We start from the raw sequence: 12,500 nt of genomic DNA on the forward strand, positions 1-12,500 counted from the left end.
GTGAGTAAAGTTTCAGACTTTTGGACCCAACTGTGTATTTCAGATTGTATTTGCTCTAAAATGGCTAATATGTTTGTTTTTTTCAGTCAGTGTAACCATATTTTGGACCAATCAGCCAATGTTGCCAAGTAGATTCGATTAAATGACACATTTCAGCTTTAAATCTGATACATAAAGGACTGCAGTGTCCCCTTACCCTTTCCAACACATACACACACGCTCAGTTGGATTCAGGCATTCTGTACGTCTATAGCCCATTATCAGTTAAAGGAAATTCCCTCAAATGACTTCCTGTTTCCTTTTAATGTTTAGTTTTCAGAGTCTTGCAGTACTATTTGCACACCTATAGACGCCACTGAGAATCTTGACTCTGTGTTTGATTCATAATAATGCTCTTCTTGTGTTTTGTAGGGAATTCCAGGACCTCTAGGGAAACCAGGGCAGCCAGGGAAAAAAGGACCTCGGGTGAGTGAGCGTTAGTATGAAAGAGCCATTGACCTTTGACCTCCAGATATAAACAGGAAGTGTGTAAAATGTGGTGCCTTATAAGATCTCTTGCACATGGTTCACACTAGTGTATTTGTACTTTATTCATGTCTTTTAGTGTGTGTGTGTGTGAGATTATGTTTTGTCTGGTCAGCAGGTCAAACTGAACTCAGAATGATACACAATCCACCCCTGCAGACCAATCTGTCTTTTTGTTTAATTTACATTTACATTTACATTTATGCATTTGGCGGACGCTTTTATCCAAAGCGACTTACAGTGCACTTATTACAGGGACAATCCCCCCCGGAGCAACCTGGAGTTAAGTGCCTTACTCAAGGACACAATGGTGGTTGCTAAGGGGATTGAACCAGTGTCTTTCTGATTACCAGATTACCAGTTATGTGCTTAGACCACTACACCACCACCACTTTGCTCACTCTCTGTGTACAATAATGCAATGTGTATTTTTGTCTTGTTTGTCGGTAAAAATATCTAAACATTCTTAAAACAAGATACATTTACTTGAGAAGATATTTTGGCCTGTTTTCAGAAAAATCGAACAACATTTATTAATATCTATGCTTATATCAAGAAACAACTATGGCCAATGTTGTAAGAACAAAACAAGTTTTTGTTCTTGTTTTAAGCTTGAACCTCACTATAGATTCTCACTAGACTTCTCTTAAAACAAGATCTTATGTCATTTTGCTTCTCAAGGAATCTTTTCTTGTTTTAAGGATGTTTACATATTTTTATCAGTAAATAAGACAAAATACTCAAAAATACTTTGATAGAATTGCCAAAGGCATTTTTTCTGCCAAATTGAATTTCAGGTACAAGAATAACAGTTTTTATTTCCAAGATAATAACTATACACCTCTAAAATGCAACATGATGAGGTCATGTGACAACAATGTAGCAAACTTCAGTTTGAAACGTTTATTTAGTAGGCAGTATACAGTGTGCAGTATTCAGTAATAATAATAATAATAATAACTTTTATTTATAGGCACCTTTCAAGACTCTCAAGGACACCTTACAGACATAATCAATTTTACAATAAGAAAAGATAAAAACCTAAATCACATATAAAAATGTGCATTATCATAGGTAGTAACTTAATTTAAAAAGGTGGGTTTTGAGGAGGGACTTGAAAGTGGAAAGACGATCACAATTACGGATATCTGGCGGTAAGGAGTTCCAGAGTTGTGGAGCAGCACTGCTAAATGATCTGGACCCCACAGAAATCAGACGAACAGAAGGTATCACAAGAGAGAGAGAAGAACAGGATCTAAGAGTGTGAGTAGGAGAATATATATGCATAAGATCTAGAAGATAGGAAGGTGCTAGTCTATGAAGAGCCTTGAATGTCAATAACAGAATCTTGTAATCAATACGAAGTTTAACAGGGAGCCAGTGAAGTTGTTGAAGAATAGGAGTTATATGGGCAGACTTGGTAGTTTGTGAATTAATCCGTGCAGCCGGGTTTCGTACCAGCTGTAATTTATACTGAAGTTTTTGTGGTAGAGCAAAACCTTTCGACTTTGCAAGATTCAACTTAGTACCTACAAGTAGAACCTCAGTTTTATTACTATTGAGTTTGAGAGAGTTACAAGAAAACCATGATTGTATTTCAAGTAGACAGTTATGAAGGGAAGACGGTGGGAGAGAAGAATTTGGTTTGGTGGAAATATAGAGCTGGGTGTCATCAGCATAGCAGTGAAAGTGAATTCCAAATTTCCTAAAAATATTGCCAAGAGGTAGAAGATATATTATAAATAGTAAAGGTCCCAAGACAGATCCCTGTGGAACACCAGTAGTAACTGGAGAGCACTGTGAATGAAAATTTGTGGAAGAGATGTGAAAGGCCAGATGTGCAACTAAACAAGAGGATAAGTACATCAGAGTCTCTAGTTTGAGAAATAGACGCCTCACATGTCCTCCGCTGACAGCTTCATTGAATTCTACCCGCTCAACACCAGTTTCATGTACAACAGTAAAGACAAGACTCAGGAAGTCTTATGGGAAGAATTGCAAAGAAAAAGCCACTTTTGAAACAGAAAAACAAAAAGAAAAGGTTCGAGTGGGCAAAGAAACAGAGACATTGGACAACAGATAATTGGAAAAGAGTGTTACGGATCTTCACCCCATTGAGCATTTGTGGGATCAGCTAGACTGTAAGGTGCGTGAGAAGTGCCCGACAAGACAGCCACATCTCTGGCAAGTGCTACAGGAAGTGTGGGGTGAAATGTCACCTGAGTATCTGGACAAACTGACAGCAAGAATGCCAAAGATCTGTAAAGCAGTCATTGCTGTATGTGGAATGCCCAATTTGGAATGCCCAATTCCCAATGCGTTGGCCGCCAATGTAAACACAAAGTCACATTTGTAGACTTTTCTTGAACTCTGACCTTTGTTGACAGGGTCACATGTGTGTGAGGTGTTGTTTTAGCAACTGTAGTCAACATGTAGTGTTCACGCGTCAAAGGATCGCAGTGAAGTCTCTCTGTGTGTGCTGCTGTGAATGAGTGTGTGTTAGTATTTAAGGGCATGTGTTATAAAGTCTGACTGCATGTCCTTGTTCAGCCGGTGCTCTTTTAATCTTAAATGTGCATGAGCAGTTATTTGTGTGAGTGTGAGTGCGAGTGTGCGCTTGTTAGTAAAACAAAGAATACTTTCAGTGAAGTCAGCCTACATTATTTGGACCCACGTCGCAATCTTCTCAATCTTCGCTTCCTCCATCTCCTTAATCTTTTAAATGGATAGTTCACACAAAATTGACAATTCTGTCATTATTTACCCACATGTTGATTTAAACTTTTAAGACTTTATTCTGCGAAACACATAGGGATATATTTTAAAGGATTGTTGTTATTGCTGTTTTAGTGGGACATATTGAAGGTCTCGTCCCTTGTTTTAATTTTCATGCAATGGCAGTGGACTCAGTGTAACCTCCTTAGACCTGAGCGTGACTGCTGTGTGCATTTTCCATTCCCCTTTAGATTTGTAACTAGCAGCCCATAAGAAACATGCAAAAAAATACAATAAAAAATTCTTGACCAAATACTTCTCCTAAAAAAACGTATGTCCATATATGTGGACAGCGGGACTAAGTGGTGAAACTTTAAATAATATGAAACTATAGAAAGTCCGATTTTTTAAATCAAATTGTTTATTATGTTTCATCTGCACCCTGAAGTTTGGACTGAATGCACTGAATGCTGAATAGAGGCCAATAGAATGCTCCCTTGCTCCCTATTTAGTGAATGACTTAACCTCCAGTGTGCTATATGTCTGCACTGGTCTCAGAACAGTTTGAAATGCACCTTATTTTCATTCTAACTCCATATAAATCCTCTGAAAGCAAAATGTTCAGTTTTTGGATGCATCCATTAATTCTCAATGTGGTAATGGACAGTGAATAAAGGATATTGTAACTGAAACTTAGCATACAGTCCATGTACGTGGTCATTGTGTTTAATAGCGTGCCGTTTCCCGATAAATCACTCAAATGTAAAAAATGGCATATCGAATGAAACTAGAGACTCTAATCTTTTGACTCAAGCATATTTCAAAGTAAAAACTTAATCAGGTTTCTTACCAGATGTAGTTTTGCTACCGTACAAAACACAAACTCTGCTGTGATCAGCGCTATGTTGTTTGGTCACATGACGCGGTGCATTGAAAGTTTAACCCTTTACTGACAGCACAGATTCTTCTGAACTAAGATCAGTCAGTTTAGATTAATTTAAAAAATGCATTGTGTATAGTGAAGCCAAAATGCAACATCCACACATATGGATGCGGGGTTGCATGAGGATAACGCTTAAAAAAGCACCCAAAAGTAGTACATGCGACTCGTGAATCATATTCCAAGTCTTCTGAAGGCATTCGATCCCTTTGTATGATAAACAGATTTACAGAGCCCAAATCAAAAATGCCGACATGTCATTTACATGAAACCTCATTGGTTCTTGGTCAAGAGACATGCAAGGACCCTTGAGGTATAATCTGTGTTGGGTAAATTACTCAAAATAAGTAATCCATTACAAATGACTAATAACAACTCTAAAAATTGTAATCAGATTACTTTAATGATTACTTAATCTAAAAAGGAATCACATTGCAATGCATTGCATTGCTTTTTGATTAAAATGTTATTACATTATCGTAACTAATTATTTTGGATACACCCAACACTGAGTATAATGTTATTTATGTGTTGCCATATTTACTTTGGGATATAGTAACAAAAAACACACACCAACACACGCACATGCACACACACACACACACACACACACACACACACACACACACACACACACACACAATCCATTGTCACTTATGGGCCTCCACTAAAACCTACTGAACTTGACCCTCACTGTGACCTCTGACCTCTGACCTCAGATAGGAAGTCGTTTAGAATTGACATATGATTTCGCCTTTTGTACTGGCAAAGCACATGTTTCTGGCCTTATATTGTGTGTGCTTCCTTTAAATGTTCATTTCATCTGTGTCTTGTTTTTTTGTCATTTCCTGTAGGGACCCCCGGGACCACACGGCAAGCCAGGTCGACCCGGGCCTCCTGGGTTGAAGGTACAAAAACACACCCACACTTACCGTCAGATAAACCGCTGTCTGATCATGAGTACTAATCTGCTCATCTCTCTCTGTCTGGACTGGAGATCCGTTCTGTTATGTTCATCACTGTTACGCCTGCTGGTACTATTGGGCTGTGTTCAAAACCCTGCGTACACACACATGCAAACACTTTGATTTATCTGGACTGAGGGGAATCCAAGCTGGTTGTGGAAAGTTTTTCCCATGATTTAGAAAAGAACGTTTGTGTACGGATTGTGTGGTGAGGAATTGCTGTAATATTAAAGAGGGTCTATAAACCAAGGCAGTTGCTGGTGTGCTGGTGTTCCAACAAGGCTTTTTGACTAGCTTAACCAGCAAGACTTCCTTGGATAACAAGCATTTCCACACACAAAACAAAAAAACAAACAAATGTGTGGATGTGCCTTATTACAAGATCATTCTCTTCCCTGACTGTCGCTACCATCCTAAAATTTGATTATTAAAATTTGCGCAAATAGCGTTTTAGCAAGAATGTTTTCCTGACGACATGTTAAACGAACAAGTTCAAGATTAAGCCCTTTTTACATTTAATTATGAGAGACTCCAGGAATGTAGTCAGCGTCTTTAATTGCTGACCTCCCCATACCCCCGGGAGTACGCATTCTTGATATCAATGGTATTTCAAATATTTGGAAATTGATTTTTAGATATAAAAAATTGAAGAGTAACGTCTAGGTTACTGTTGTAACCTCCGTTCCCTGATGGAGGGAACGAGACGTTGCGTCGAAGAAGCGACACTAGGGGTCTCTCTTGAGAGCCTTGTGCATCTCTGAACTTGAGAAAAGGGCCAATGAGAAATTAGCAGACAGAATTTGCATGTCCCGCCCCCGGACATACGGATATAAAGGGAGGGAAATGCATCTGTTCATTCAGGATTTTGCCTGAGTAGACGACACAGAGGTTCGGATGTAACAGTGGCTCGGTTCAGTGACGTGGCCGGGAGGACACAACATCTCGTTTCCTCCATCAGGGAACGGAGGTTACAACAGTAACCTAGAAGTTCCCCGTCTGTCGCTTACTTCGACGTTGTGTCGAAGAAGTGACATTAGGGGTCCAATTTTAATCATGCCATGCGCTGAACCGTGTACGTGCGCTGCTGACACAGGTGTGGGCAGGCAGTTGCGTGCCAAAAACGACAGGCTGTGTCAGACTGCACGTACCCTTCCCCAACGCCCCATAAAATTGTCAAAGCCTTCTGGTTCCCTACGGCCCAATATGGGGGGAACAAGGCGACGTGCCAAGCATGGGAGCAAGCAGCACCTTTACTCTCTCTATGTTTCTATGTACATAGAGTTAAAGCGGTTGGGGCCATCTTAACGCTATCACATGCATCGGGGAAGGCGTTCTTTCCCAATTCCTATTCTCAGGGAGGAAAGACCCTGCGGAGACCACACTTGCCCAGGCTGGGGTAGGCAAAGAGTGGTGGAATACATCACATGGGATTCTAAGTCGCATGTGGGGAATGGCACGGTTGTAGATCCTACCTCATTGGGAGGGAGGAGTTGCTACAAACACAGCAACCGGGGGGCAGTGAGGACTACCCAAGGGAGACGCGGGTCCGCTCACAAGGGGACCGTAACGCGGAAAATACACACATCCCTCTCTGAGGCTTGATTAGCCCGATTAGGGGACGGGTGTGCGGAATCACGACCCGGCCCCTGGCATGATGTACACCCCCTCACCCCTTTCCTTGGGGTGGGGGGTGCCTTCCGCCTCATCTGCCGGCAGGGAGGGGACAAGGGGAGGGAAACAAAAAAAAAGTGTGAAACCTACAAGCCGTAACAGCGATCGTGCCAAATTAACAAAAACCTTTTAAAATGAGAGGGAAAGGCCAACATGGAATGGCAGTGGAAGAGAAAGAGGAGACAGGAAAAAAAAAACACTTCCTCGCCCGTTCTGCAATACACCATAGCTTGGTCCTCGGCCACTCCTCCACCCTCTAATGGACGACAGCCGCACCTCCCCGGACGGATTGGAGGCAGACCTCCAGCCCCTGGCAGACAGAACACACCGCCGCATTTTTGGTGGACAGTAGGTGTCTCCCCCACCCCTGGCAGCGGTAACCGCTCTAGGCGGTTGATTGGGAGCCCTTCGCTGTCGGCGGCCATTCCTCCGCATCCAAGCAGCTGCTCCGTTGGGGTGGATGGTAGTGGCGAGGACTCTACGACGGCACATACCTCCTCCTTCCTGGATTTCATTAACCAGGGTTAATAGAAAGGAGGCGAGAATCAGCTTGACAATATAAATAATATTTTAATATCAAACTGAAACAAAAAGACAAACACACAAAGGTGTCAGACAGCTGACATCTCTCTCTCTCTCTCTCACACTGCAGTTTCCAGTCGGCCTTTATCCCTCTCTGAGGCTTGATTAGCCTGATTATGGGCCGGGTGTGTGGAATCACGACCCGGCCCCGCCCTCCCTGCCACGTATTTAATGCGTTAATTTCCTTTAACGTGTTTAAAGCATTAAAACATTACTTTCTGATTTTTTTTTTCAACTCTGTGTGAGTTCTGAACACTGGTTGGAACAAGAAGGAATCTTAGAAAAATAATGTGATTAATCGCGATTAATATACCTTTTTTTTTTTACAACAAGTACATGTGCTAACTTCTATACTACTCCAGCCACTAGGTGAACTTGGCAGTCCGATACTGCATTTACTGGATACTTTAGAATGACAAATTGTTTGCTATATTTATCATAAAATCATCAAATATATATGTATACCCCAGCCTGAACAGTCTTCAGTCTTGTAGTGTGGGCTTGGCTTTAGGTGTGTGAGTGTGTGGGTAATGTCCTGCTGTGTGATTGGTCCACCTCTTTCATCCTTGTAAATACAACAAAGGTGATAAACAGCCGAGGGGCCCAGCAGGAAATGTGTGTGTACTTAAGTGATTGCATGGTCTTTGCTTTCTGTGTTTAATTATTTCAAGTACCCTTTGAACACAAACCTGGTAAAGGTGTAACTGCCTGGAGTAAAACTTGCCATATGCTCTCTCCATTTCTGTCTGTCTGCGACACACATGTACAGTAAACATGTACAGACAAACCCTTAATTACTTTAACATATAAGGCTTTAATCAAATGGAAGTTCTTGTTCTCATTCTTTTTTCTTTGTTGTTTTATTTCTCAGGGGAAAAAAGGAGACCCTGGACTCTCTCCTGGAAAAGCACCAAAAGGAGATAAAGTGAGTACAAACTTGTTCTAATACACTATCCACAATATCCTTTACTCTTTCATTAGATCACTTAGCTTTAGACACCATGAGACACCAAGAAAATTCACCTTTTGAAGTGCCCCAGTCTGAGCCAAGACCTTAACCCAATAGAGATGCTGTGGAAGGTTCTGTAAGGAAGAATGTCCAAAATTCCTTCTGAACATTGTGCAGATCTAATCCGCAGCCACAGGAAACACTTGGTTGAGGTTAGTTCTGTCAAAGTAGGATCAACCAGTTATTAAATTCAAGGGTTCACTTACTTTTTCCACAGCACTGTGAATGTTTAATAAAGACATGAAATATTATATTTGTTTGTGTGTTGTCAGTTTAAGCACATTGTGCTTATCAATACGTTGATGAAGATAAGATCAAAGTTTATGACCAATTTTTGCACACAAAAAAACAGGTAATTCCAAAGGGTTCACATACTTTTTCTTGACATCTGTCTGTCTGTCTGTCTCTACATAAAGTGCATGAATTTTTAATGCATTCCTTCTCTTTTACATGTGTATATACAGTATATACACTGATGAGCCAAAACATTATGACTACCTTCCTTGTATGCTGTTGGTCCTCAGCATGCCATAAAAACAGTGCCGACCCGCCGAGGCATGGACTCTACAAGACCCCTGAAGGTGTCCTCTGGTATCTGGCACCAAGACATTAGCAGCAGATCCTTCAAGTCCTGTAAGTTGTGAGGTGGAGATGCCTTGGATCGGACTTGTTGGTCTTGCACATCCCACAGATAATCAATCGTGTTGAGATCTGGGGAATTTGGAGGCCAGGGCAACACCTTGAACTCTTTAACATGTTCCTCAAACCATTCCCGAACAATGTGTGCACTGTGGCAGGGCCCATTATCCTGCTGAAAGAGGCCACTGCCATCAGGAAATACCATTGCCTTGAAGACGTGTACCTGGTCTGCAATGATGTTTAGGTGGCACGTGTCAAATTGACGTCCACATGAATGGCCGGACCCAGGGTTTCCTAGTATATCACACTCCCTCCACCGGCTTGTCGTCTTCCCACTGTGCATCCTGGTGCCATCACTTCCCCAGGTAAACGGCGCACTTGTACGCGGGCGTCCGTGTGATGTAAAAGGAAACAGGATTAATCGGACCAGGTGACCTTCTTCCACTGCTCCAAGGTCCAGTTCCAACGCTTATGTGCCCATTGTATGCGCTTTTGACAGTGGACGATGGGGTCATCATGGGCACTCTGACTGGTCTGCGGCTACGCAGCCCCATACGCAACAGGGTGCGCTGCACTGTGTGTTGTGACACATTCCACCCGTAACCATCATTAAAATATTCTTTGACTTGTGCCACAGTAGACCTTATGTTGGTTCAGACCAGACGGTACAGCCTTCGTTGCCCTCATGCATCGATGAGTCTTGGTGCTCAACACAATGTTGCCGGTTTGTGGTTTGTCTCTCCTTGGACCACTGTCAGTAGGTACTCATCACCGCTGGCCGGGAGCACCCCTCAAGCCTTGCCGTTTCAGAGAAGTGCTGACCCAGTCGTCTGGCCATAGCAATTTGGCCCATGTCAAAGTCAATCATGTCTTTACTTCTGCCAATTTCTCCTACATACAACATGTTGACTACAAGAACTGATTGTTCGCTTACCATCTAATCTACCCAGACCTTGACATGTGGCCTTGATAGGAGATGATCAATGTTATTCGCTTCACCTGTGAGTGGTCATAATGTTTTGACTCATCAGTGTTTATGTCTTCATGCAGCAATAACAGCTTTACAGATCCTTGTTATTCTAGCTGTCAGTTTGTCCAGATACTCAGGTGACATTTCACCCCACACTTCCTGTAGCACTTGCCATAGATGTGTCTCACACATCTTACAGTCTAGCAGATTCCTCAAAAGCTCAATGGGGTTAAGATCCATAACACTCTTTTCCAATTATCTGTTGTCCAATGTCTGTGTTTCTTTGCCCACTCTAACCTTTTCTTTTTGTTTGTCTGTTTCAAAAGTGGCTTTTTCTTTGCAATTCTTCCCATAAGTCCTCCTGAGTCTTCTCTTTACTGTACTTCTCTTTTACTACTCTTTAATGAAGCTGTCAGCGGAGGACATGTGAGGCGTCTATTTCTCAAACTAGAGACTCTGATGTACTTATCCTCTTGTTTAGTTGCACATCTGGTCTTCCACATCTCTTTCTGTCCTTGTTAGAGCCAGTTGTCCTAGGTCCTCCTTGGACCAAATTAGCAATTTAGCATGATTACTCCAGGATAAGGTGTTGGAGTGATGGCTGCTGTCTAGATTTGATCAAAAATTACTTTTTCCAAATAGTGATGGTGCTGTTTTTTTACATCAGTAATGTCCTGACTATACTTTGTGATCAGTCGAATGCCACTTTGGTGAATTAAAGTACCAATTATCTTCCAAAACAGCAAAATCTGTACATTATATCAAACTTTTGTTTGATATATATATATTACATAAATACATACATACATACATACACACATCATAAATATTATATTTTAAAAAGTTGGTTCACTGACTTCACAGGACTCAAGTTTGAAGTTTTTATTCTCCATTCTCTACCTTTGAAGAACCTTTAGGTGCATGTCAGGGAACACACAAATACAAGAAGGGTTTTAACAGCAAAGGCCTATTTTGGGTTTATGTCTCATGTTTGCCTGCCTTTGTGTGTTTAGGGAGACCCTGGTCTGCTCGGTCCTGTTGGTTTAGTCGGGTTAGAAGGCTGTAAGGTAAGATATAAATAAACTCTGACATAATTATGAAATGCTAAAATCACACTTTCCGATTTCATTGTTTGCATGTTATTTTATCATTTCTGACATATTTTCACACATAATTTCTGATGTACACTCACTGGGTCCCATTAGCTCAGCTTTTTGCCTACAAAATACACACAAACTCATAGAAAAACTCCCACTCGCCTTCACTCACTGTGTCCTCAGTTACCGTGGAAACCAGTGGAAACATCGGAGGGTATTCCCAATGAGTCGTCTAGCATTGCATTTTACACAGCATACACAAATGTCAAATAAGGCCACTGAGACCATACAGTGTTCCTCTGAGTAACTCACTTTATTACGGCTGTAGTTGTGTGGGAGTGTCTTTGTGTCTCAGCTGTGTGTGTTTAAATAGTAAGTTTGGATTCTGTTCCAGCCATTTTACTGTAAGCAATTGTATGAAGGTAAAATATTGGCTAAATGATTTGGATGTACACAGTAAGATTTGTAAAAGGGGTGGCTGTAACTCAGGTGCTAGAGTGGGTTGTCCACTAATCGTAGGGTTGGTGGTTCGATTCCCGGCCCACATGCCGAAGTGTCCTTGGGCAAGAAATAATAATCCGATATACACTGTTCCGTCTTCCCTTTGTTGCGCTCATTGAACACTTATAACTTCAATGAAAAATAAACAGAACATAAAATATACATATCATTACTTAGAGGAGGCAATTGTTTTTTTTCTCCCCAATTTGGAATGCCCAATTCCCAATGCGTTCTAAGTCGTCGTGGTGGCGTTGTGACTCAATCCGGGTGGAGGAGGATGAAAGTTGCCGCCACGTCTGAGACCATCAATCCACACATCTTATCAAGTGGCTTGTTGAGCGCATTACTGTGGAGACATAGCACGTGTGGAGGCTTCACGCTATTCTCCAAGCACAACTCACCACATGCCCCACTGAGAGCGGGAACCACATTATAGTGACCACGAGGAGGTTACCCCATGTGTCCCTACCCTCCCTAGCAACCGGGCCAATTGGTTGCTTAGGAAGCCTGACTGGAGTCACTCAGCACACCCTGGATTCGAACTTGAGACTCTAGGTGTGGTAGTCAGCGTCATTAATTGCTGAGCTACCCAGGATGTTTTATGTTTTATTTGTTTGGAGAGGCTTTTGGATACTTGGAGATGTTTTTGGACACTAGGATAAATTGGTTTTGCCATCTCAATCATTGAATGTTATTTTAGACTGACTATGCAATTGCACAGATACTTACCCACAATGCTCAAAAGGATGTTGAATGTTTGAAGGGGTACGCAACTGTTAAAAGTTTGGGAACAACTGAGTTACAGGTTACATGAGTTTGGAGCTACCTTATGAACACCCTGAGTTATATAATGTCGAATCAGAAAAATAAGAAAAAAAAGTTTTGC

General features: G+C 41.7%; 1 protein-coding gene across 1 annotated transcript in view; it reads left to right on the forward strand.

Moving 5' to 3' along the window:
• The window catches only part of LOC127627487 (collagen alpha-1(XXVII) chain A-like), a 91,699-nt gene that overhangs the window by 17,143 nt on the left and 62,056 nt on the right, over nucleotides 1–12,500 (forward strand). The window contains exons 4-7 of the mRNA XM_052103884.1: nucleotides 412–465; nucleotides 5,035–5,088; nucleotides 8,270–8,323; nucleotides 11,030–11,083. Of these exons, the coding sequence (XP_051959844.1) occupies nucleotides 412–465; nucleotides 5,035–5,088; nucleotides 8,270–8,323; nucleotides 11,030–11,083 (216 nt within the window). The remainder of the gene's footprint in view (nucleotides 1–411; nucleotides 466–5,034; nucleotides 5,089–8,269; nucleotides 8,324–11,029; nucleotides 11,084–12,500) is intronic.

The sequence above is a fragment of the Xyrauchen texanus genome, chromosome 34 (genome assembly GCF_025860055.1).
Source record: "Xyrauchen texanus isolate HMW12.3.18 chromosome 34, RBS_HiC_50CHRs, whole genome shotgun sequence".
NCBI classification, from domain to species: domain Eukaryota; kingdom Metazoa; phylum Chordata; class Actinopteri; order Cypriniformes; family Catostomidae; genus Xyrauchen; species Xyrauchen texanus.